This window comes from Mustela nivalis, assembly GCF_964662115.1.
Source record: "Mustela nivalis genome assembly, chromosome: 6".
Taxonomy (NCBI): Eukaryota; Metazoa; Chordata; class Mammalia; order Carnivora; family Mustelidae; genus Mustela; species Mustela nivalis.
This window is the reverse complement of record NC_139025.1, coordinates 18,335,733-18,362,050: the sequence shown is the minus strand read 5'-3', so window position 1 is coordinate 18,362,050 and position 26,318 is coordinate 18,335,733. Positions and strand designations below refer to the sequence as shown.

General features: G+C 46.7%; 1 protein-coding gene across 4 annotated transcripts in view; it reads right to left on the bottom strand.

Moving 5' to 3' along the window:
• Window positions 1-26,318, bottom strand: part of ADCK1 (aarF domain containing kinase 1) — a 118,698-nt gene that overhangs the window by 61,968 nt on the left and 30,412 nt on the right. For 3 of the 4 annotated variants that reach the window (XM_082733677.1, XM_082733679.1, XM_082733680.1), the window contains one exon: window positions 7,475-7,678. The exons of the other annotated variant lie outside the window; for it this stretch is intronic. In XM_082733677.1, the coding sequence (XP_082589803.1) occupies window positions 7,475-7,678 (204 nt within the window). The remainder of the gene's footprint in view (window positions 1-7,474; window positions 7,679-26,318) is intronic. 4 annotated transcript variants of the gene reach the window in all.

Here is a 26,318-nt window from a genome sequence, read left to right as displayed (position 1 = left end):
AGGAGGTTTCTCGGGGCTGGGGCAGGGCAGCTGCTCAGGGAGGAGGCAGGGACACCAGGCAGCCAGGGAAGAAGAGCCAGCACCATGGCGGCCACCTCAGTCTCTCCCCCAGTGACTAATAGCACACTATCCGTCCCGGATGACATTAATGCTTCCCGCCATCCATCTCCCACTCGTTAAATTACCATTTTATGGCCAAAATCTCTCTCCCATAATTGATAAAAATCTCCTTTTGATGTTCAGTATGATTGGGGGGAAAAATGGTTTTTTTTTCTTCATTATGTTTTTAATATAAATGTAGTTTTTATGGAGAGCTGCTGGGAAGCCCAGAGGAGGGGAATCACTCTCCCTTGCCCCCCAGTGCTCCCCACAGACAGCTTGGCGGCCACCAGCTCCTTCTGCTCCCCTCCCAGAATGCGCACACCGCAGCCGTCTCGGGGAACCAGAAGCCAGAACAAAGGTTGTGCTGAAGACCGAGGGAAGCAAATCTAAAAAGAGCCGAAGCCTTCCAGGCGGTCCCGAGCTCCAGAGCGCGGAGCAGCTGGGGTGGTGAAGGCTGAGCTGGCCTCAGCCAAGCCGCTACCCGTGTGCAAGGACAGGGGCAAGAGCTCCAGGGGACAGGGACGCCCAGGGGCTGGCACAGCATTGGGCAGAGAGCTACGCGCAGTCAATGGGAGGAAGTAAGGGCAGGGAGAAGCTGGAACAACACTACAAAGAAGGCAGCAAGGAATACAAGACAGAGGCATGTGTCACCGAGGAGGGGAAGTTTTCCGCAGGCACAGGTCCCCCAGGTAAAACTGGCTCCTCCAGCCCCTCTGCCCCAACCATGTCCCTTGCCCCAGTCCAACCCAGGGCATGTCTGTCCCCACATACGTCCACACCCAGCTCCTCCAAGGCAAGGGAGGCCAAGTCCAGCTGACAGCCTGCAAGGAAGAGGGCTGGGTCCTGAACACAGTACAGCCACCAACTCGTGACCCTGGGCACCCGTGGCTGTCCTCAACCCCTTGTCTGGGGAGTCAGCTCCAGGCACCAATAGCACAAAGCAGATGCTGCTGATGGCCTCAGGACAAGGCTATGGTTGACACGGCCAGGCTGAGCTGCCAGTACCACCCCCACCAAGGTGGGGGTCACAGGTAGGATTTAAGAAGCCCACGGGTCAGGCTCCCAAGGCACTGGAGGGGAGAGTCTTGACCAACAGATGAAATGCTGGGTACTGAGCAGGGAAGAGAAAGGAGAATTCTACTAGCAAAGCCGTATCAGGACAGAGAGCCGTACGAGCTCTCAGAGAACCTGGTTGAAGATCCAACCCTGCCATTTGCAGGCCTCTCCGAATCTGGGTTCCTCAGGCATATAAAGCATCCAGCATAACTCCAGGAGGGCAGCTAACATTTGCAGGCCATTTGCTCTCTGCCTACAGGCTCCACGTGCTCCACGTCTGTTAATTCATTTAACCCCCACAGTCAGGCTGTGTGGCATGTGCTGTCAGTATCCCCATTTTACAGGTGAGGAAAATGAGAGATGGAGAAGATAAGTAACCCACCCAAGGTCACACAGCCAATACATCGGCAAGCACTTTAGCTCCTACTCTCAATAGGAAACTCGGCTGTAGGGACCAAAGGTACAGATGGGCAGTCCTGACTGAGGGGTCCCATGGGGGACCTGCATGGATAATGTTATGTGTCAACTTTGCGGAGCCATGGTGCCCGGACACTTGGTCAGACTTTATTCTAATGTCTCTGTAAGGATCTTTTTGAATAAGATTTACCTTTAAGTCAGTAGACTTTGGGGGGGGGGGGGGTCCTGGGTGGCTCAGTTGGTAAGCGTCCAATTCTTGGTTTTGGCTCAGGTCATGATCTCATGGGTCTTAAGAGTAAGCCCTGCATGGGGCTCTGCGCTCAGCAGGGAAACTGCCTGAAGATTCTTTCTCTCTGCCCCTCCCCCCACTCACATGCACGCGTACTCTCTCCCTCCAAAATGAATATATAAGTCCTTTTTAAAAAATCAGTAGACTTTGAGTAAAGCAGACTGTCCTCTGTAACATGGGTGGGTCTCATCCAATCAGTTGAAGGCTTGAATAGATCAAGACTGACCTGGAGCAACAGGGAATTCTGCCAGCAGACAGCCTTTAGACTCAAACTGCAATTTCCACTCTTCCTGGACCTCCAGCCAGATGCCTCCCCACACACATCAAAGAAGCAAGACTTATCAACCTCCACAACTGCATAAGTCAATTCTTTAAACCAATCAATTTTTCTACTTATTACATACACACACACGCACACATACACACCCTATTGGCTCGGTTTCTCTGGAGAACCCTGACTAATAGAAGAAGGAAACCCAGCCCTGGCAGAGGTGCCACCTGCAGGAAGGGGTGCCCAGAGGGGGTGCCTTTCCCTGCTTGTCACACAGCTCTCCACGTACCAGCAGAGGTCTTGCGTGAAATGACAAGGATCAGCCCAGAGTTTGCCATCCCCTATCCATGGCCAGCCCCAAGGCCTCCATGGAAGCCCCTGCTCCAGTCTCTGTCCAGGGTCTGCACTGCCCCCACCGGATGCCCCACCACCACCAGGAAGCCCTCACACGGGCCAGGCATTCTCCTGCCTCACCTGCCTGCGTTCTACTTCTGCTCTTGCCGGTCTCTTGCCAAGAGTGCCTTCTCTCTGCCACCCCTGCCAAGCTTAATAAATGACAGAGGTTCCTGGGAGAAGCGCTTCTTCATCACTTTCTTTTTGCTTATACCTTGAGCAAAGCAGGATAAGAATGTCACCTTCCACCTGTACCTATAGATTTGTAAGAAGCCACAAGGTACGCATTCTCCCACCTGATGCACAGTGGTTCCTTTCCATGTTCCATTGGACCCCCTGGCCAGATGGTGCATCAAGAACACGGATCTCCTGTGACACACAGCATGTGTCCCTGGGTACTATGGGAAGTTATAGAACAAGTTCAAGTCTAGATCCCCACCTTGTGGGAGCTCAGGGGTAAGAGAATGCTAAATCAAATTTCAAAGGGGCGCCTGGGGGGCCTAACAGGTTGAGCATCTGACTCTTGGTTTCAGCTCAGGTCGTGATCTCAGGGTCTTGAGATCGAGCCCCATACTGGGCTCCATGTTCAGTGTGGAGTCTGCTCAAGAGTTTCTCTCCTTCTGCCCCCCCCCCCACTATACATGCACACACACCCTCTCTCTAAAATAAATAAATAAATCTTTTTTTTAAAAAAGAGTCAGAAATTAATAAAATACTGCAGTTTAAAAATAACACCGGGGCACCTGGCTGGCTCAGTCATTAGGCGTCTGCCTTCAGCTCGAGTCATGATCCCGGCCAGCATCCTGGGATCGAGCCCCACATCTGGCTCCCTGCTCCGCGGGAAGCCTGCTGCTCCCTCTCCTGCTTCCCCTGCTTGTGTTCCCTCTCTCACTGTCTCTGTCAAATAAATAAGTAAAGTCTTTAAATAAATAAATAAATAAATGAAAACACCAACATGTTTCAGAGTACACACACCAAACCCCAACCCCGAAGACCAGTACAAGCAGTGCCCCTTAACAAAGGTGTTTCTGGGCATCACTCGGGCAGCTGATCTCATTTCCTTCCGTTTTTTCATACAACTTTAGAGCTGGAAAGAACCTTAATCTGATTCAAGTATATTCCAAAACAAAAACAAAACTGGATCATTTATTGAAATATATTGTAATGAGATCAGATGTGTGTGTGTGTGTGTGTGTGTGTGTGTGTGTGTGTGCGCGCGCGTGTGTGTGTGTGTTAGTTAAGGAGAGGGTAGGAGAAAGGATGTGAGCATGTCCACAACCATGGATAACTGTAGCAGTGCCGCTGACAATTCTATCATGTCTTCCTAAGTCCCACTATAACTGCTTTCCCCAAGCTCTCCACCTACCTCAAACCTCCCACCTTCCCTTTTCCCCACCTGGAAAAGATGACCTCATCTCCCACCTTGCTAAGAAAATCTGGTTCCACTCCATCCTCCTTTGGTTGGGTCCCTCTCCAAGTTCTCCTCTCCCTTAGGCTCACATTATGAAAAAAGACATTGGAGGCCCTTCACAGTGTGACCTCAGCACAAACTTTGCAACCTCAGCTCCACTGTTCACCAAACTGAACCCCATATGCTAGTCAACAAGACCATTCACCATGCAATCTCTGTGCTTTATGCTCTCCAGTGCCTGTACACTTGCTTAGCCCATCTCATCCTCCAGAAGTCCCCTCCTCCAACCTCTACTTCCTCCAATCCCAGCCATCCTTGAGAGCCTGAGTCAGATGCCATCTGCTTCAGACAGTCTCAATCCACCCAAATGTAACCTAACTCTCTCCCTGTCTGTCTGTGTCTCTCTCTCCTATAAACCAGTGGGCATTTACATGGCCAGCTACTACAGAGACTTGTACCTCCCAATGACCCCAGACTACAAGGGCTAGAATGAGGTCTTACCCATCCTCGGCTGCAAGCAAAGCTTCCAGCACTGCACCTTCCTCACTAAATACCAGCTACTTGGACAACAAAAAGAGAGAAGGAATGGAAAATGAAGGAATGGGTATCAAAACACAGAACTACAGGCTGATCATACCTGTAGGGGGCCTCTGAGGACTCTTGGCCCAGAAGAGGAATGTGTAAGGATGGGTTGGTGGTCAGAACCCTGCCATGTCCTCCAGCAGGGAGCCAAGAACTTCTGGGGACCAAGGCGGTCTATAGCCTCATGGATTAGGCCTGTGTGTTCCCCATTCAGGGCACAAAGGTGTCAGCCTGAGCTCCTTCCAAGGCATGAGCCATGACCAGGAGAAGAAAGAACTCAAGTCTCAGCCACCTGTCAGGGCTCCCCTCTGCTGGATGGAAAGGACCAAGTCTTCCGCCTTCTCCCCAGACGCTCAAGCTCCGGTGCCATCTGCTGGCTACGGGAAGCACTGCACCCACACCTCCAGTCCCAAGGGCAGTTAGGGGACCAAGGTGGAGACAATTCCCAACCCTGGGAATTTTAGAGTCACCAGAAATGACCCCACCTCCTAGAGTTCGGGCTTCTCACTGCCTCCCAGAACCTGTCCTTCAGGACTTCAACCTAGCATTTAAAATAAAAGGAACAACAACAACAACAAAAAAAGTAAGTTTCCTTCTGGTAATACTAGCTGAGAAACTTCCAAGACACAGAAAACAGTCAAAGTTCACCAAAGTCAACCACAGAAAGACGATTATCACATGATCTCTTTGATATGAGGAATTTGAGAGGCAGGGCAGGGGGTTGTGGGGAGTAAGGAAGGAAAAAATGAAACAAGATGGGATCGGGAGGGAGACAAACCATGAGACTCTTAATCTCACAAAACAAACTGAGGGTTGCTGGGGGGAGGTAAGTAGGGAGAGGGTGGTGGGGTTATGGACATTGGGGAGGGTGTGTGCTATGGTGAGTGCTGTGAAATGTGTAAGCCTGATGATTCACAGACCTGTACCCCTGGGGCTAATAATACATTATACATTAATAAAAGTAATTTTAAAAAGAAAGAAAACAGATTTCCAAATTATTTCTGCCAGAGAGAAAGCTCTGTTACATAGGAGACAAAGCACTGGCCTCGTAATCAGAAGATCCAAGGCCTTGTCCTGTCACTCACACCCTTCTCCCTTAGCTCAGTGGCCCCCACCCCATCCCCAACCCCACAGAGCGCTATGCCAGGACAGTGCCCCTTTACTTACGCCCCCTCCCATGGACTGGCTGCTGTGCAAAGATTTGCACAGATTCAGAGTCACATGTAGATCATGGAGTTCAGAAGAGATGCAAACTCACTGTCATCTCCCGCACCCTGCTGGGGACACCCCGGGGGCCAGCCTCATCTGCCTGGGACAGGGACTGGTATGAGGACACTAATGACCCTGTAAGACCTCTGATGGTGGGAAGGTTCCTCAAGAGGCACAGATGCAATCAACCCGTGCAGCCCCAACACAACAGCCTCGAGCTCTCTCTGGCCACCCTCCCTGCTCTTTCGGCCTGAGATTTAGGGGGAGCTATGCAGACTTTGATCTCTAGGGGCCTTTGGAGCCCACCTAAGAACTTGAACCCAGCCAGCAGGTGGTGAAACATGAAAGTCCCAATTTCCTGTAACCACATTCCTGAAACCAGGGATGAAACAGAGCTTTCCACAGAGGGTCCCAGGGCAGGCGTGGAGCCCACCACCAGTGGGATCCACTCAGACCTCTTCCTGGCAGGGCGAGCTGCTCCGTCAGTGTCACGGGAGAGGCGGGAGGAGGAGGGAAGTGCAAAGTGAGTGACTTTCCCCGCCCTCACACCCCCACACCCACCTACCCTGCTTCCCACACAGCCCCTTTCCCCTCCCTCCACCCACAGACTGAGAAAGTGTGTCACCAGGGAACAAATGCCATCTTCCCCAAGGGAGGAGGAGGAGGCAGGGGGAGAGGAAAGATTTCAATTGTGCGCCTGTGGGGGCCCCGGTAAGAAACCAGAGGCTGCCGAGCTTCCCACCTGGGAAGAACGCCCCCTCAGAACCGTGACCTTGACATTAGCCTCCTTTCTCCGAGGGCTTGACACACCTGAGGGGCAGGAGCCACAGGCCACCATGCTCAGGACCACACGGCCAGGGGAACTTAGAGAAGAGGACCTGAAGATCCAGATGAAATCTTTTGACCCCAAACATCCTTTGGCCAGCTGGGTGTGCCCACCACGGGGCTGACACCCCAAACTTCTCATCTCTCTTCACCCTGATTTACAGGGGTGCCACTGACCTGCTCTCGCCTCCTCCTCTGGCTCTCCACAGACAAGCCGGCCTCCAAGGGTTAATCTACTGCCTTTCTTCCCTTGCAGCCGCCCCCACTGAGCTGCCACACGCCAGCAATGATGCACTTCACACTGTTATTACAGTGATTTATTTAGTTTTAATTTGGGGGTGAATCTCGTGCTAGAGGAAGCGGGAGGCCAACGGTCTTGGCAAGAAGCAAAGCCACGCACAGGCCTGTGCCATGCTAATCCTGTCCCCTCCGCCGGTGTCCCTCCATCCTAACCCTTCTCCTCCTGGCCTGTGGCCTTGCTCCTGCCCTAAACTGGGAGGTTATCTCCTCTGCCTAAGCCTTTATTCCTCATCTGCAAAATCAAGTAAATAACAGTACCTACCTCCTACGTCTGCCGCGAGGACGAGGTGAGCTACTGCAGGGAACGCGGTACAGCTGTTCTCACGCAGTAAATACTAAATAACGGACAGATGCTATTGGGATTGAGCCCTATGAATCACATTACTTGGTAGAATAAAAGCAATTGCCTATCAACTATTTCAGAAGGTTCGAGTCATCTTTTTCACGGAGGGCCACAGAGGCGCCTTGTTAACCCCTTTGATTTCACTCCTGAGAGTTGCCAAGAAGTACATTTCCACTCTGGAGCGGAGCCCCAGCCCCCAGCAGCGACAGCACAGCAGCCCAGACCCCAGCGACAGCACAGCAGCCCAGACCCCGGCCCTCCTGGGCCCGCAGCTACCTCCTTGCCCAGGTCCTCGCGGATGACCTGGCGGACCTCATGCATGCTGCTCTGCGGGGCCTGGCTGTGGAGCACCTTCAGGGTGCTGGTGTACTCCTCCGGCAGCAGGTAGTCCAAGGCTCCCAGGTGCTGGCCCACCTTGATGAAAGTGCCCCGGTTGGCACAGCAGAGCTCGCAGAGACGCCTGGCAGAACGGAGGTGCACCTGCAGGGAGAGAGGCCGGGGCCGGAAAGGTGTGAGTGCCCACTGTCCACTGGACATCGGTCCCTCCTCCGGCCCCCTCTGGAAAGCCCTGAGATTCACTCCCCAGAGCGAGTGAGCAAGTGCACACACACACACCCCGTTTCACTCGCCTCCTGCCTTAATGCTCTCCTTCAGCCTCAGCACCCAGGGCAGTCAATCCTAGCTTCAGCCTAAGGCTGGCCGCCCGCTCCCATGTTTCTGGTCATCTTCCCATTGAAACTCACCTGGCCCAGGAACCAGAGCATTCATTCAAGGCTTTTCACCAAATCTACTAATGATTCAGTTGAGGGCGCACGGAGTAAGTGTACATGCCACCCAAGCCTCAGACACACGAACAACACTACCTGCTTGGAGATCTACAGTCTCTAAAACACGGTGGTTTGCATCATTTCTTTGAATCCCTACAGCAGCTCAGGGAGCCAGGTACTGGTATCTTTAAAAATAAAAAACCCAGGTGTTGTGCTTATGAAGAAATGCTAATAGAGGTCAAAGGAAGGTCTAGGAAATGCTCCAAACCTAGGGCTCTTTTAACTCAGCAAACTTTTGCATGGATCTCCTCTTAAATGGAGTCTTACTCCATTTAAGTTACTCCATTAAAGTCTTACTGGGACTTTACAACTCTCAGGAGTCTTACTGGGAAATGTCAGGGGCATGGAGCACACAGCTAGGCCAGTCGCTTAGGACAGAGCAGGCTGCCTGATGCCCTCTGTCCTTCCAGAGCTAGGGGGTGGCCCCCTTGGGTCCTAGGCTGTGTATCCCCCGTTCTCACTCCAGTTCATTGCAGGGTCTTGGAACTGGGAGGGCCCATCCTTCCTGGCACTACAGCTTCTGCTGCAGGATGGGGCCATGGGCTCAGACAGAAAGGAGCCCAGTGCCCTGTGGGAAGCTCTTCACCCCCAAAAAATCAACCAAGAGGGGAAACACCTAGATGGACTTGCACTATCTTGAGTGTCACAGAAGATGCCAACATAAGCACGTACTGGAGACAATAAACCACCTGAAGAGTTAAGTAACTTCTGGCAACAACGATGGAAGAAAACAGTTAAAGATCCCCTACAATGAGTTGCTAGGTGAGCCACACAGAAAACTGTTACTTCAGAAATTAAAATACCACCACAGCCCTCAAAAGCCTTGTCCCAGCAGCCAGGGAGCCCATTGGCCCCGTCCGGCCACAGCCGACTGGATGCTCCCGCCTCCAGCCCTGGGAGCTGTCCTGAGGTTCCCCCCCCCCCCCGCCCCCAGCATCCACTACAGGCTCTGCTGGACACCACCACCTCGCGCCCCAGTGCACTCTCAGGGGGCCTTATATGCACATGGCTCCTTCCCCTGGGGCAGAGTCCTCCAGCCTGGATGTGGGTACCTGATCCAAACTGGGCCATGGAGAGCCTTTTTTCCCCGAGAGGACGACACAGGGAGAAGGAAATTAATCCTAAGAAATGAAGGGAGAGAGCATGTTCTTAGATGGGTCGAAGAATTATGGGAAAGGGGTAGATTCTCTTTAAGACTTTGCAGCTGGGGGGACGCCTGGGTGGCTCAGTTGGTTGGACGACTGCCTTCGGCTCAGGTCATGATCCTGGAGTCCCGGGATCGAGTCCCGCATCGGGCTCCCAGCTCCATGGGGAGTCTGCTTCTCTCTCTGACCTTCTCCTCGTTAATGCTCTCTCTCACTGTCTCTGTCTCGAGTAAATAAATAAAATCTTTAAAAAAAAAAAAAAAAAAGACTTTGCAGCTGGGGACTCAGGGGACCAGTGGCAGATGGCGGGAAATCAGTGCTACGGCCGGCCAAGGCCACACTCAAGCCCTGGCTTTAAAGAAGCGAGAAAGAGGGCAAACGTGATCAAACACAGAACTGGGCATTTCCTCACAGAGCAAAGGCCCAGGCTGGTATGAACAAATGAGTTTTTGGAGCTCAAATAATCATTGCCCAAATTCCAGCCCAGAAAAGGAGAGGCCATAGTCACTGGCAGAGTAAGAGGCAACAGACAGGCATCTACAACCCATAAGTCCTGAGACACAGAGCGACGGCTGCCACGTCCAGCCCGACAGTCCCGGCCAGGCTGCGCTGGCACCAGCGGCCCTCTCCCCCAGGGAGGCACGCTCAGCCCCACATCAGAATGCGCTGGAGTCAAGGCCACACAGAATCAGAGGAGTGGAAGGTGTGGTGAGGATACGCCCCACTTTCCTCTCCCTGCCCAGGAAAGTCCTCCGCCACCATGTATTCACTGGGACTTCCAGCAGGCCAGGTTCCGTGCCCCCAGCACAGGGGAAGCCGTGACCCAGCCACCAGCACACGGAGAATGACTCCCAATACCAGGATCACACCGAGACCCACCGGAACTCAGGAGCAGGGAACAACGGGGCTGGAATCAGAGGCCGGGCTCAGCTCGGAAGAGGGCAAGTGGGTGTGTGCTGCTGGGCGCATGGCCTCCAAGCTCCAAATTCACCCCTCCCCGCCCTGCGCTGTGACCTCGGGGCTGCAGCCTGTCCTTTCTCCTTTATCAGATGGCTTCTTACTTGGCTTTGTCCACACTGAGGCCACAGCAGGGCAAGGAGGCTCTCTTCCCAGTGCCAGTGCGGCCTTTTAGCTCAGCAGCCAGCAGGCCAGTGATTTCGGGATGCTCCCTGCAGTGGCCTTCCCAGACCGGCCCACCCTCACTAAATTCCCCACTACCAAGTGGGCTCCTGCAATGGACCGACTCTGGCCCAGGCTCTCCAGCACATGCTCTGACCAGGCCAGCAGCCTGCTCCCATGGACCGTGCCTTCCACTGTGCATCTCCTCACCACAGGGCAGACCTCCACCTCAGCCTTGCCGGAGGGAGACCTCGGCTGAGTTCTGCCCTTGCTCACTACCCCCAAGCCCCAGATAGGGTGGGTGCTTTATGAGCTTGCTACTTCTCCATCCATAGAATCTTCTTTTACTCCTTTGAGGAGTTAACGACCTTCTTTCTACTTTCACCAGTTAATAATCTTTTCTATTAGGTTTTCCCCACTTGAACCCTCTTGCACCGTTGGTGGGAACATGAACTGGTGCAGCCACTGCTGAAAACAGTATGGCAGTTCTTCAGCAAGTTATAAACAGAGCTGCCCTGCGATCCAGCAATCACACCAGTAGGTATTTACCCAAAGCATGCAAAAATACTAATTCAGACAGATACATGCATCCCGGTGTTTAATAGCAGCAGCATCTACGCTAGCCAAATTATGGAAAGAGCCCAAGTGCCAGTGACTGATGAATGAATAAAGAAGATGTGATACATATATGAATATATATATATATATTTGTGTGTGTATGTATATATATATATATGAATATTACTCAGCCACAAAAGAGAACAAAATCTTGCCATTTGCAACAACATGGATGGAGCTAGAGAGTATAATGCTAAGCAAAATAAATAAGTCAGTCAGAGAAAGACAAATACCATATGATCTCACTCATATGTGGACTTTAAGACACAAAAGAAATGAGCAAAGGGGAAAAAGAGAGAGAGAGAGGCAAACCAAGAAACACTCTTAACTACAGAGAACTGACAGGGTGCTGGCGGAGGGAGGGAGCAACAGGGGACCGGGAGTAAGGAGCACATCTGCCGTGATGAGCACTGGAAGACTGATGGGAGTGCTAAGTCCCTGTATTGTACACCTAACTCCAATACTACACTCTATGTGAACAAACTGGAATTGAAATAAAAACTTTAATAAATAAATAGTCAATCAAGAAATAAAAGACTGGGGGTGCCTGGGTGGCTCCATGGGTTAAAGCCTCTGCCTTCGGCTCAGGTCATGATCCCAGGGTTCTGGGATCGAGCCCCGCATCAGACTCTCTGCTCCTCGGGGAGCCTGCTTCCTCCTCTCTCTCTCTCTGCCTGCCTCTCTGCCTACTTGTGATCTCTGTCTGTCAAATAAGTAAATAAAATCTTTAAAAAAAAGAAAGAAAAGACTGGGTTCCATTCTACACATTTTAATACAGTGTGCATTCCGCAGTTTACTTACACGATGATCAGTGTAAAATAAGATCTCGGAAATTAAACAAATAAAATGGTTTCCCCCATCAGATTACTGGTGTGACTGGTCCCTGATGGATACACAGGATTGGTCCCTGAAATCCAATTTTAATAAATTAGGATAAAAAGAAGGGACTTCAGATCAAGAGGACAATACAGCAGCTTGTGTCTGCGAGCTGAAGACCAGCTCTACCATTTTCCTTAGACTCAATTCACATTTGTTTGTTTCTGCTGCTGGCAGCCCTCAGGAAGCACCATCCTAGAGGATGTTAGTGGAAAGATTTAAAAAAAAAGAAGAAGAAGAAGAAGAGAAAGCAAGCATCAGCCCCCTGGCCCTCACCAGCAGCTGGAGCCAGCCCTACGCGGGGTCTCTTGGCACAAAGTGATGGTCACCTTCAAGACAATGTGTGGACAATATGGGGAGCCCTCTCTGTTCACAGAAGCCCAGGAAAGCTGGTCGAGGCCCAACTCACCAGCCTCTTGGTACATCAGCCATAGGGGCACGGATCGTGTGTGTCCCCTGCACCCTCTGTGTACCTCAGGGCAAGCTGTGCATACGCCATTAATGTAGATTGATGACGACTCTGGGTTACACACTCACAAAACCACCACCCATGAAGCTGAGTCAGCATCTATGGCAAATGGCACCCACATTTCAACTAAAGAAGCCCCAAAGTCACCTTCAACCAGCTTCTTTATAAATTGTGTGTGTGTGTCTCTCTCTCTCTCAAACACACACACACACACACACACACACACACACACACACACACACACAGAGGTGAGGGATGCTGCCATTCACCAAAAACCAGTAAATGTTTGTTTTAAGACCAAATGACACAAATGCTGATCTCCAGGGTCCCTTTTCAGCTCCTGCTTCAAGGGCTTCACTGTTCTTCGGAAGCAGAAGACAGGTCCCACCATTCACCTCCTTAATCTGATCCCCTAAGGGGCTGCACCTGTTGATGGCAGGGACTATCCACAAGGATTTTACAGTTCTCTCCCCGCCCAGGGGCCTTTCCTTCGACAAGGAGTCTGCTTGATGAAAAGGCAAAGCTTCTGGAACCTTGGGACCTCAGCATTCCCCTGAATCTAATCCTGTATGCTACATATCTTCAGGCATTGCACTTACAACACAGGCCCCAGGAAGGACACGCAGGCAGGTGAAAGTTAGTGGTACCAGTTCTGTCCAGCAGAGCCTTCTGCAGTGATGGAAATATTCTGCATCTGCCCCGCCCAATAACATAGCAGCCACCAGCTACCAGTGGCCCCTGGACACTTGAAATGTGGTTGGTGTGACAGAGGAACTGAGTTCTTCATTTTATTTAATTTTAAATAATTTAAATTTAAATCATCACATGTGGCTAGTGGCTACCATACTGGACAGCTCAGCCTTATAAATCAGTAACTATAATAAATAATCATTTACATAGTACCCTGTTTTTGTTTTGTTTTGTTTTAATTTATTTGACAGAGAGAGATCAGAAGCAGGCAGAGAGGCAGGCAGAGAGAGAGAAGAGGAAGCAGCTCCCCACCGAGCAGAGAGCCCGATGCAGGACCCAATCCCAGGACCCCAAGATCATGACCCAAGCTGAAGGCAGAGGCTTAACCCACTGAGCCACCCAGGCACCCTGTAGTGCCCTGTTTTAAGTACTATGCCTGAGCTACAATAAAAGCTAAAATATAAGTGGTTGTTACTGTTTTTAATACTGCCTAATATCTCTGTAAAATAGATCTTAATATGTGTCTTTAAGGATGACAAAATAATCTCAAAGAGGTTTGGTGACATTCCAAAGGTCCCAGCATCAGCAACGGTGAGATGTTGGTGTGTTTAACCATGTGCCAGGGGCCAGGCATGAGCTGAATGTATGCACACTGTGGGGATGCAAGCATTGTGGGGATGGTCTCCATGGGCAAGGAGCTTATTATAATCCAGACAGGGGGGTGGACACGTGCCCATGAGCTGGAATCACCAATGGCAGGCGATAAAGGCAGCCGGGTATGACATGGGCTGGACAGAGCACCCGCCTGGTGCCAGGGTGACCACGGAAACTGGATCAAGTGTATACAATTTGGAAGGCCAATGAATGCCATAGTCAGTCTTGAATACAACAAGAGTCATAAAACATAATGTTTAATAGCATTGGCTTTGGAATCAAAAAGTCCTGGGTTCAAATTCTACTTTGCTACTTACTTGTCATAAAACCTTGCACAAGTTCATTCACTTTAGGGCTTCATTTTCCTCATCAGTAAAAGGAAGAGAACAGTGGAAACTGTCACTGGAATGATCCCATGAATCAAGCATAAACAAGAGCTCAGCACGGGATTCAACACACAGTCAGTGCTCAATATATCAGTCAAAAAAGATGGCAGGCGGGGGGAGCCAATGTTCCTAGAAAAATGAAATTTAATAAAAAAAAAAAGAACATTCCAGGCCCATCCACTCTCTATACTTTGTTCAGACTCACAAGTCTGGACCATAATCTAATAGAAACAATAGCTAATTTCATGCTCTGTCATCTAAATGGCATACCATCCTTGCATAAGGAATGCAAATAGTAATAGAGCGTTATTCTACTAAATACACTGACCCTACGATCTCTGCCCCAAAGGCCCGCCTACTTCTTCTACTACCCTAACACTGACCACCCATCTGCTCACTGACCCAAGTGCCGCCTTTACCAAGCACCTGGTGTGACTGGCTGGCTGGGTGTGTGGCTGCAGCAGCCCCCACTACAGAGGCCTGACGTTCCCCCTTCTATCCCTGCCAAAACAGGGTAGGAACAGCTGGTGTGGTCTCCCGGCCCCTCCTCCACTTCATTTTCACTCCCAGCTCAATAACTTGCCTTATGATTATCTCATTACCAATAACCTTGCTGTAATGAGTTTTAATCTGCCTCATATTAATTAAAAGCACTGTTATTAGCCAGCTTGGTTTGGGGCTTGAGAAGGGGGCAGTGAATAGCTAATAAGATCAACTCGGTGCTGATTAATTATTGGTTGGGAGGGATACAGCAAAGGCCCAAAGAGGGCAATTCCTGACTCATGTCTAAATACCCAGAAGCAGAAGCTTTGGCCTCCAAACTCAGCAGAAAGGTACCAAAGTCAGGCTGAATCAATAAGGCTCCCCATCAGAACTGGACCATAATCTCCAATGGGGTTTAGGGGGGTTTGTGACACAAAGAGGAAAGAGACAGACACACATTACCAACCACACACGATACAGGAAAAAAGAGAGAGACAATGAAAGAGAAAGTAAGAGATAGACCTCAAAACAAAGATTTTTGATTAATTCTTCTAGTCAAAAAGTCAAGACCCAAAGGAAATGTAATGAAATATAAACAGTGGCATTTCTAGGCTGTGAGACCACAAGAGTATTTTTTCCTTCTCCATAGCTTTTTTCTATATTTTCCAAATTTCTTAAAGCTCACATGTATTGTATCAATAATGGGGAAGACATTTTTTTAACATCCCTCTTTCAATATCTTCTACAAACATACAAGTCCAGCTGATTTTTTTATTCAGATTTACAAAATAATGGTTGTTAAAAGACTGGACACCAGGCAGCAAAGGACAATGATTCTTGAGCAATGAGAAACAAACAAGGTGAACCCTGTGATAGTCCCACTTTACTGCATCAAGATTTCTAGGCCCAGTGTCAGGAAAGGGAATCCAGGAAGTGCCGGGAGAAATACCTGAGTTGAGGAGATGGAGCTGGAAGTCAAAAGACTGAAACAACTAGGCTCACAGGACAGAGTACTGTGAGAGGAGAGAGCTATACAAAGAAGGAGCAATGAAGATGTCTGGAGGATCCATCTCACATATTCAGTTCACACATGAGAAAACCATTTGAGTCCAGAGAAAGAATAACCCAAAAAGACAAGAGTTAACAGTACTCAGTGCTCACATAGGACCTTTTCCACCAGCCAGACTGGAGAATCTTGTAATTACTGAGGCACTTGTTATAATACCCAGAAGGAGCTAGCCTCAGTAATGAAGAATATCCTAAACTAAATACTGCTCCATTCCCATCAAATGAATATTAAAAGAAAGGTCTGAAAAAGAATGAAATTGTTTCTGAATATTGTGTGTGCCAAAACAAAGCTTAAGAGTATTTATAATACAAAAATACCTACCATACAAAAAAATAAAAGTGTACTATTTGGCACCTAATAAGAAATTACTAGGTATGCAAAGAAGCAGAATAATATGACACAAAATGAGAGGAAAACTAATTAATCAAAACCAACTCAGAACTAAAAATAATAATAATAAAATATAATTTTTTAAAACCCAGAAATGAAACCCATATTGAAATTATTACAGAAGAACATTAAAACCATCATTATAACTGCACTTCTTATGTTCAAAAGTTAAGCAGAAACAAGAACAATATTTTTTTAAAAAGAGAGTGAGACACAAATGAAAATTCTTGAGATGAAACTATAATGTGAAATATAAAAAATACACTAGATGGGATTAATAACAAATTAGACAATGTAGAAGAAAAGATTAGTGAACTTGAAGACTAGCAATAGAAACTCTTCCAAATGAAATACACAAAGAAAAAAAAAATTTTTTTTAATGGAAAGAGATCAGTGATCTGTGTGACAAATTCAAGCAACCTAGAATTGCAAACTAGAACCTAGTAAACATGTAGTTGGGATCTCCAAAGGAATGGAGATAGGAGAGGGTAGAGAAAAAATATGTAAAGAATAATGGCTGAAAATTTTTCAGATATGATTGAAATGTTTTCAAAATTGATTGAATTTTCAAATATAATTTTTTAAAAAACTATAAACAGATCCAAGAATCTCATAAAGCCCCAAGCATAAGAAACATGAAGGAAACTGCATAATTAAGTTATTCAAAATCAGTAATAAAGAGAAAAATCTTACAAGCATCCAGAGAAAAAATATACATCATGGAGAGAGGAACAAAGATAAGAATGACAGCAGATTTCTCGTGGCAACTACACAAGCAGAAGTTAATAGAGCAATGAGTAGAGCACTGAAAGCACTGAAAGAAAATTCCATACCCAGGAAAAACACCTTTCAAAGGACACCCGAGTTGCTCAGTCGGTTAACGTTCTGATTCAGCTCAGGTCACGATCCCAGGTTCCTAGAATCAAGTCCCACACTAGGATCTCTGCTCAGTGGGAAGCCTGCTTCTTCCTCCCTTCTCCCTGCTGCTCCCCCAACTTGTGCTTTCTCTCTGTCAAATAAATAAATAAAATATTTTTTAAGTTGTTTATAAAAAACAGAGAGGTAAAATGAAACTCTTTCAGGCATATAAAAGCTCACAGAACTCATCTCCCTGTACAACAAAAAAATGTTAAAGGATATCCTTCACATAGAAGGAAAAGGACATGCGAAAAAAATATGGCACTATATGAAAGAAGAGAGACTAGAAATAGTAACTTTATAGGTGAATATACAAGAATTTTCCTTATATTCTGTATTTATTTAAAAGATAAGTGACTGCTTAAACAAAAATTATAACAAAGTAATGTGGAATTTATAACATATGCAAAAGCAAAATGTATTACATTAACAGCACAAAGGCTGGGAAGAAAGAAATGAAAGTATCCTATTATAAGAATTTGTGAAATGGTATAGTGTCACTTAAATGCAGAATGTGACAAGTTAAAAATGTATGCTGTAAACTCACACAATCACTAAAATAACAAAAAAGCAACAAAGGAAATAAAAAAGAACAATAAAAAATACTCAATGCAAAAGAAAGTATGAGAGGAAATAATAAATAAAGAGCTAATAGGACAAACAGGAAACAAATAACAAGATGAGACATAAATCTAACCATAACAATAATCCTATTAAATCTAAATGGTCTAAACACCCCAATTAAAAGCCAAAGATTGTCAATTTGGATAGAAAAGAAAGACTCCTGGGGCACATGGGTGGCTTAGTCAGTTAAACTCTGGATTTTAGCTCAGGACATCATCTCAGGGTTGTGAGATCAAGCCCCACATTGGACTCTGTGTTGGGTGTAGAGCCTGCTTAAGATTGTTTCTCTCCATCCCCCTCTGCCCCTTCCCCTACTCATGCTTGCTCACTCTCCCTCACTCTCTCTCTAATAAATGCCAACACTAATTAAAATAAAGCTGGAATGGTGATATTCATATCAGACAAGAAAATTTCTATCCATTCTACCTAATTCTATCTAATTGGATTGTGTCACAGCTGAATTCCACCAAATATTTAAGCAGGAAATAATACCAAGTCCACTCAAACTCTTCCAGAAAACTGAAGACAGAATACTTCCCAACTCATTCTACAAGACCAGCATTACCCTCATATCAAAATCAGACATTAAATACAAGGGGGGATAAAAGCTACAAACCAATATTCTTTGTGAAAATAGATATAAAAATTCTTCTTAAAAAATTTTAGCTAATCAAATCCAACAATTTAATAAAAGGCTCTATTCTCATTACATCCTATCAGGTGGTACACAATTTTGATTTGTCTCCCTACAGGCAATGTTAATTTGATCACTTCATTAAGATGGCTATCCACCTGCTTCCTCCCTTAAAAGTTACTTGCTTTCTTTTTATAATTAAGTATTGTGCAAGAAGAACTCCTGAATCTTATCAAACTCTCAATTTATTCATCTGTTTATTTTTGTCCATTTGGATTCATGGATTTCTACTTTTTTCAATAGATCATAGTCCATTGCTATTATTGTTACCTCAACCTCCCTGAGGTATGTTGACCCACGATAAACTACACAGGTACCATCTGATACTTTTTTTTTTTTTTTTAAGATTTTATTTATTTAGGGCACCTGGGTAGCTCAGTTGGTTAAGCCACTGCCTTTGGCTCAGGTCATGATCCTGGAGCCCCAAAATTGAGTCCCGCATTGGGCTCCCTGCTCTGCAGAAAGTCTGCTTTTTCCTCTGACCCTCCCTGCCTCTCATGCTCTCTGTCTCTCATCTTCTCTCTCTCTCTCTGAAATAAATAAATAAGTACATAATCTAAAAAAAAAAGAAAGGAATAAAGAAAAAAGGTTTTATTTTATTTATTTGACAGAGAGAGAGTGTGCACACGCACAAGCAGGGGGAGCAGCAAAGGGAGAGAGGGAGAAGCAGGCTTCCCACATAGCAGGAAGCCGGATGCAGGGCCCAATCCCAGAACCCCAGGACCATGACCTGAGGTGAAGGGAACACTTGACTGGCTGAGCTACCTAGTCACCCCTGATGGTTTTTGATATATGTACACATCCATAAACTGTCACTATAATCAAGCAAGCATATCCACCATTCCCCAAAAGCTCCCAATGTCCCTTTGCCAAGCTCCAACCCTCCACATACCTTCCTTCTCCAAACAACCACTGATCTGCTTTCTGTCAGTAAAATCTAGAATTTTCTAGTTTTATATAAATAACGTGATACAGCTCATAACTATTTTTGGGGTGGCTAGCCTTTTTCACTCAATGTAACCTTTTGAGATCCATTTTGTTCTTGCATGTATCAAGAGCTTATTGCTTTCCCTTACTGAGTAGTATTCTACTGTATGAATGTACCACAGCTTATTTATTCATTCATCTGTTGATATTTATTTGGGGTGCTTCCAGTTTTGGAGTACAATAAAGTTGCTATAAACATTCATGTACAAATCTATGCGTGGACGTATGGGTAAACACTCAGATATGTAATGGTCAAATTGCATGACAGGTAAATGTTTAAATTTTTAAGAAACTGGGCGCCTGGGTGGCTCAGTGGGTTAAGCGGCTGCCTTCGGCTCAGGTCATGATTTCAGGGTCCTGGGATCAAGTCCCGCATCGGGCTCTCTGCTCAGCAGGGAGCCTGCTTCCTCCTCTCTCTCACTGCCTACTTGTAATCTCTCTCTGTCAAATAAATAAATAAAATCTTTAAAATAAAATAAAATAAATAAAAAATTTTTAAGAAACTAAACTATTTTCTAAAGTGGTTGTGCATGTTACATTCCCACCACGGTGTATGAGAGCTCTTCCATGTACCCCCAATGCTTGGTGTAAGGAGTATCTCTCATTTTGGTCATTCTCATACATGCATGATGATATTTCATTACGGTTTAAATCTGTATTTCTCAAAGACTAATGATATTGAGCATCTTTTCCTATGCTTACTTGCCATCTCTACATCTTCTCTGGCCAAAAGTCTGTCCAAATCTTCTGTCCACTTTTTTTTTTTAAGATTTTATTTATTTATTAGACAGAGAGAAATCACAAGTAGAATGGAGAGGCAGGCAGAGAGAGAGAGAGGGAAGCAGGCTCCCTGCCGAGCAGAGAGCCCGATGCGGGACTCGATCCCAAGACCCTGAGATCATGACCTGAGCCGAAGGCAGCAGCTTAACCCACTGAGCCACCCAGGCGCCCTTCTGTCCACTTTTTAATGGGTTGTATTCTTATACTTGAAATTCTTTTTTCTTTCTTTTTTTTTTTTAGGAATTCTTCATATATTCCATACACAAGTACTTTATCAGATACATGATTTGCAAATATTTTCTCCCAGTCTTAGCTTGTCTTTCCTTTCTCTTAACATCTTCCAAAAAGAACTTGTTTTTAATTTTGATGAAGTAAATTTATTCACTTTTTCTTTTATGGATCATGCTTTTGGTAGCATACCTAAGAAATCTTTGTCTACCCCCAAGCTAGAGCCATTTTCTCCTATGTTTTCTGCTATAAGTTTTATAGTTTTAGGTTTTTACATCTGGGTATGTGACCTATGCGAAATCAGCTGTCACTATGGGAATTTCGTCACCAAATTACAAATCCCAAGAGCACTTCAAACCCAGAAGATCCCAGAGCATTCGACATGGAAGGATGAGAAGCAGGTGTCTGAGGGGTCATGAGATTAAGCCCTGCATCAGGCCCTACACTCAGTATGGAGTCCGCCTGAGAATCTCTCCCTTCCTCTCCCCCTGTCTCTCCCCCTCCCCCACACTGCTCACACACACGTTCTCTCTCTTTCTCTAAATAAAATCTTAAATAAAAATGACAATGAAATAAAATTTAACATTTAAATTAAGTTACTAGTATTTATTAACTATTTACTATGTGTTGGCGCTAGCCTGAACACTTAATATATGTACTCTCTTATTTCATTCCCTAACTACCCTATAAGGTAGACACAATTATTATCACCTACTTTACAGATAAAGAAGCCGTGGCTCAAAAGGATTAAATCACCCACCCAAGGGCACATAGCTAACTTGGGGCAGACCTCGGACCTGAACCCAGGCACTGCAACTTTCAAGACCATAGTGGTCTTAGGACATCTGGATGGTTGGGTTGGTTAAGCGTCTGCCTTCAGCTCAGGTCATGATCCCAGAGTCCTGGAATCAAGTCCCATGTCAGGCTCCTTGTTTAGCGGGGAACCTACTTCTCCCTCTCCCTCTGCCTGCCACTCCCCCTGCTTGTGTGCACGTGCTCCATCTCTGACAAAAATAAATAAATAAAATCCTTAAAAAAAAGAAAGGGGCCACAGTGCTCTTTAACCAGTGAAGTGCTTCTTAGAATATGTGGCTTCTTCAGAAGAAAAGATTCTGAAAGAGAACTCAGAAAACCTGGATTCTGTGCCAGTTGTTTTTTTTTTTTAAGATTTTATTTATTTATTCAACAGAGAGAGACACAGCAAGAGAGGGAACACAAGCAGGGGGAGTAAGAGAGGGAGAAGGAGGCTTCCCGCTGAGCAGGGAGCCCGATGTGGGGCTCGATCTCAGGACCCTGGGATCATGACCTGAGCTAAAGGCAGACACTTAACGCCTCAGCCACCCAGGCACCCCTGCACCAGTTCTGCCCCTACCTTACTGGCCCAGCTGGAGAAATCCTGAATGAATCCTCCCAGCTTTCTGGACCTCAGCTGGCCTACCTGGAAAATGAGAGATAAGCCAGAAGCAGCAATAGCAAGGCGGGGATAGGGGGCGTATGTGTCTCCCCTCTATTAGCACACACCAGACGTTACTAATCAACGACAGCAGACAGTCACTGAGCCCAGGTGAAGACATGTGTATGCTCTACCCTATGTCAGACAAATGCTACCTACTGAATGAAGTCAGCGGATGAAATGTGTTTGCTTTCCCAGAGCTAGACTGTTCCTAAGGGGTCTTCTGACTCTCAAAATCCACAACTGTGTTACTGGGGCTCTAAAGTCAAAACCCTCATTCTAGCCCCATTGCAACGAGACCGCTGTCCCTACGCCTCGATCTTCCTTCTGCAAAATGGACATTAGGTTATATGTGGCCACATCTACTTCTTTCTCCCATCTTGGGATGAACAATGCTCCAAGCCAATGCCTGATCTGTGTTACACAGAATGATCTGCTCTCAATGCGTCCTGCCAGGCACCTTTCCTCTGCTTTTCTAACACAGCCTGATAAAGGGGGGATCCAAAGCCATCATAGGACAATATGATAGGATGAAGAGGTACCCTTTCCTTTGCATTAAGCACTGTGTTTCCAGAAATTTCCAGTTAAAATGCAAATATGCCCTCAACATGATAAAACACGAAATTATCTGTCATTGTCACCTTGGCAGGAATTTCTTTACCTGTTTTTCCAGCCTCAGAAACTGAGAGCAGCATTCTATGGAAAGGGATAGGTTCCAAATATAAGTTCTGTTTCAGAGAAGGCCATCCTAAAAAGAAAGTTGTAGGAGGGGGGATTTGGGGAGGGCAGCTGCTAGTGGCTGAGAAGGCTTAATGAATAAAACATGCATCACAGCTGCCAAGGATACTTGCATTTTAATAGGAAACAGTTTTAGGCCAAAGGAATTAATCTCTAATGGTGGAATTACAAGCATCAGCAATGATTTAGGGGGTATTAAGCGAAGAAAGTTGTTCTAGCATCCCTGAAATCCCAACAAATGAGCTGATGTGAGTGTGCAAGCCCTCAGCAAACAGTGAATATGCTGCAAATTTAAGGGATTAATAATATTATTACTGGCAACTTGTAAGTCTGCCTGCCAGTGAGCAAGCCTGCCACCACACAGACAAATCCAGATGCCCATAGGAGCCCAGGACATGCACTCTTTGGTCTGGAAAGCATCCATTTGGGAACCTAGTTGCCAGAAAAACTGAAGAGAACCCTTCCCTCCATCTGCCCCTTAATCACACACACTGAGAAGATGCATAATTAATTTGTTCTCAACAGTTGCTCTGTGGCTAGAAGAGCGAGGGCATTTCTGGAATGGCAATTACAGACAAGAAAAACAAACGTTTGGCCACAAGCAGAATAACATATCCAGCCAGCCTGCTTCCCCTCCCTCCGCCATCCCTGCTCAGGCCATGCCTTGGGTGGGGGACAGGAGTCCTCTTCATTTCCTCACAGTCTGGAGACCTTGGGGACCGGCAGTAAGGAAGAGAAAACAAAATCCTCAAAGATACAGGAAAGGAAGCCTCACTCTAACCTCAGAAAGAGGGAACAGGCACAAAGTTCAGGTGCACCATGAGGGTCAAGGGGAGGGGCATTTGGGGGATAACAGCATAACACATATAGGAATTAGACGAAATTAAAGAATTCTTAGGGGTGCCTGCGTGGTTCGGTCAGTTAAGCATCCAACTCTTGGTTTCAGCTCAGGACACAATCTCAGGGTCATGAGATCCAGCCCCATGTTGGGCTCCACACTGGACGTGGAGTCTGCTTAAGATTCTCTCTCTCCCTCTCCCTCTGCCCCACCCGCCACCCCTCCCTCTCTAAAAAAAAATAATAATAAATTTTAAAAAATGAAAGAATTCTTGCTGATGTCATTCATTGTCATAATGATGGGAATACTTAGAAACTCTTTAAAACTCTTCAGCAGAAAAAAAGAAACACTTTAAAACTCTTCAACAGAAAAAGAAAATGAAAGAATGATAGCACCATATTTTTTTAGACTTTTTTTAAGTAGGCTCCACTCCCAGAGTGGGGAGCCAGCATGGAACCCAGCGTGGGGCTTGAACTCATGACCCTGAGATCAAACCTGAACTGAGATCAAGAGTAGGATGCTTAACTGACTGAGCCACCCAGGTGCCTCTATAGCAACATATTTTAGATCTAGTGCCAGAGTTCATCATATTTTCTGTCTAATTTTTAATTCATCTGAATTTTTAAATAGATTTTTTTTTTTAAAGATTCAAAGACAGATCCTAACCTGCTGTTCTTAACCCCTTCACTGTGTGGCCTAGGAGCACTGTGTTCTTGGCCCAAGTCAACCTCTCCTGCCTCACTTTGCACCACATGTTCTGTCAATCACTTTACTCCATCCTACTGTCCTCCATTCAGGGCCTTGAATAAAACAGGCTCATTCCCATCTCAGGGCCCTTAGGCTTGATATTTCTTCTTCCCAGGGCACACTGGGCCCACTCTTGGAAGGGCCCCATGCTTGCAGTTTAATGTGAAAGACAGAATAATGCCTGCTCCCCAGAAAAGATGTCTACACCCTAATTCCTGAAACATGGGACAATGTTACCCCATGTGACAAAGGGGAACTCGGGATGCAGATGAAATTAAGGTTGCTAATCTTGAGATCTTGTGATCAAGATTTGATCTCAGATTATTAGGTGGGCCTAGTGTAATTTTAAGGGTTCTTTTGTGTGGAAGAGAGAACCAGAAAAGAACCAGAGGGCTGACAGCATGAGAAGGACTTGGCCAGATGTTACCAACTTTGAAGGTGGAGAATGGGTGCCATGAACCAAGGAATGCAGGTGGAAAACACCAGGACGTGAGCTCCCCCTCTAGAGTCTCCAGAAGGAACACACAGCCCTGCTGACACATTCATTTCAGTCCAGTGAGAAGCAATTCAACTTCTGACCTCTAGAATTTAATGAATCAGTCAGTATTTTAAGCCACGAAGTTTGTGGTCAGTTTGTTATAGCAGCAATAGGAAACTAATACAGTCACTTGCCTCGAAATTCTTAATTTTATCTTTTATTATGTTTTGCAAAGGAAGCCAGATGAGACAAAGGAGCATGCCCCGGGGGATTTGGCTCATGCACAGCCCTACGTCCCCAGTGAGTTCTCAGCTGCCCACTGCCCACTCCACCCCCAGAACCCAGGCTCTACCCAGTCTCCCTACCTTCACCCCCAGCCAGGCTGCTCTCCACCCAGAGTAGCAATCAGATCACACTGGTGGGAGAGATCTGCATTCTGCCACTGCCCTCCATTGCCCTGGGGGCCTGAGTGCAAGCCCAGGCAGGGCAGAGTCATACATAGGTCAGGTGGTAACCCTCCCTATTCTAGACTAGCATCAGCTTCAAAGGAGACTCAGCAGGGACCCCTCCCCCACCCCCAATCCAGATCCTGAGCACATCCCAGCACCGAGGCTGCAACCTCTTGGGAGCTGCCCAGCGACTGTGGCTTGGGGCTGTAGGGCCACAGGAAGAGAAGACTGATGTCCCCAACCCCAGCCAGTACCCAACAGTTTCATTTTGCACTGAGTCCTGTAAATTATACAGCCCTGCCTCATCTGCTAACAGAATTCTCCCAGCTCTTCCCCCATGCCATTCTTTCATCACTTCTCAGTTTCAGCTACAAAACCCCACATCAGAGAGCCCTTCCCCAGCCCTGCTTTAGTCACTTTTTATCCTATGATCACAGTTTCTCTCTCTCAGGGCACTCAGCAACAGCTGACATTATCTCATTTGCCTGTCTCACTGATTCACTAAAAAGAGCCCACTGTGTGCCAAGCCCTGTTCTAAGTGCTGAGGGTGAGCAAGCAGGGAAGACACACACCTGCCCTCCTGAAAAGGATGTTCTCGTGAGTTCCACTGATTGTTAATTATCTCTTACTCCTCAAGAATAGACTGCCATAGACCCAGCACCTGGTACAGTGCCTGGCCGATAGCAGGTGCTCAATTAAAATTTGCTACACAATTGGAGCACATGGATGGCTTAGTGTGTTGAGCATCCGATTCCTTTTTTTTTTTTTTTTTTTTTTTTTTTAGATTTAGAGAGAGAGAGCAGGGGGAGGGATAGAGAGAGAAGTAGAGGGAGAGAATGTCAAGCAGACGACCCACTGAGCATGCAGCTCTGAAGCAGCTCCATCCCGAGACCCTGAGATCATGACCTGAGCCAAACCCAAGAGTCAGAGGCTTAAGCGACTGAGCCAGCCAGGTGCCCCAGAGCATCCAACTCTTGACACTGGCTCAGGTCATGATCTCAGGATCATAGGATGGAGTCCCAGTCAAGCTCCACGGAGCCTGCTTAAGATTCTCTCTCTCTCCATTTGACCCTCACCCCCAAGCTCATGCACACACATCTGTTCTTTCTCTCTCTCTTTAAAAAATAAAAATAAAAGCTTTTCTTGAATGTATGAATAGTGAGTGGCTTAGGCACTCTGCGGGCTGACCAGGCAGAGCACAGAGACATCCCTCTTCATCCTACAAAGTGTGGGCCATGAGGATCCAGGGTGGGGGAGGGGCACTGCCCCAGTCCCTGAACCACGTTGCCTGAAATTAGCCTCACAGATGTCCCGCCATTACTAGTCAACATTTTATCTGTATATTTAAGTGAAGTTATTCTGCTAATTGGACATATGTCTTACAGTTCTACAAGGAAAAGTCTATTAAAAAGTCTTGCCGTAACAGGCAAGAGCTTTGAGGGTAGTTTTATTCAGGGACA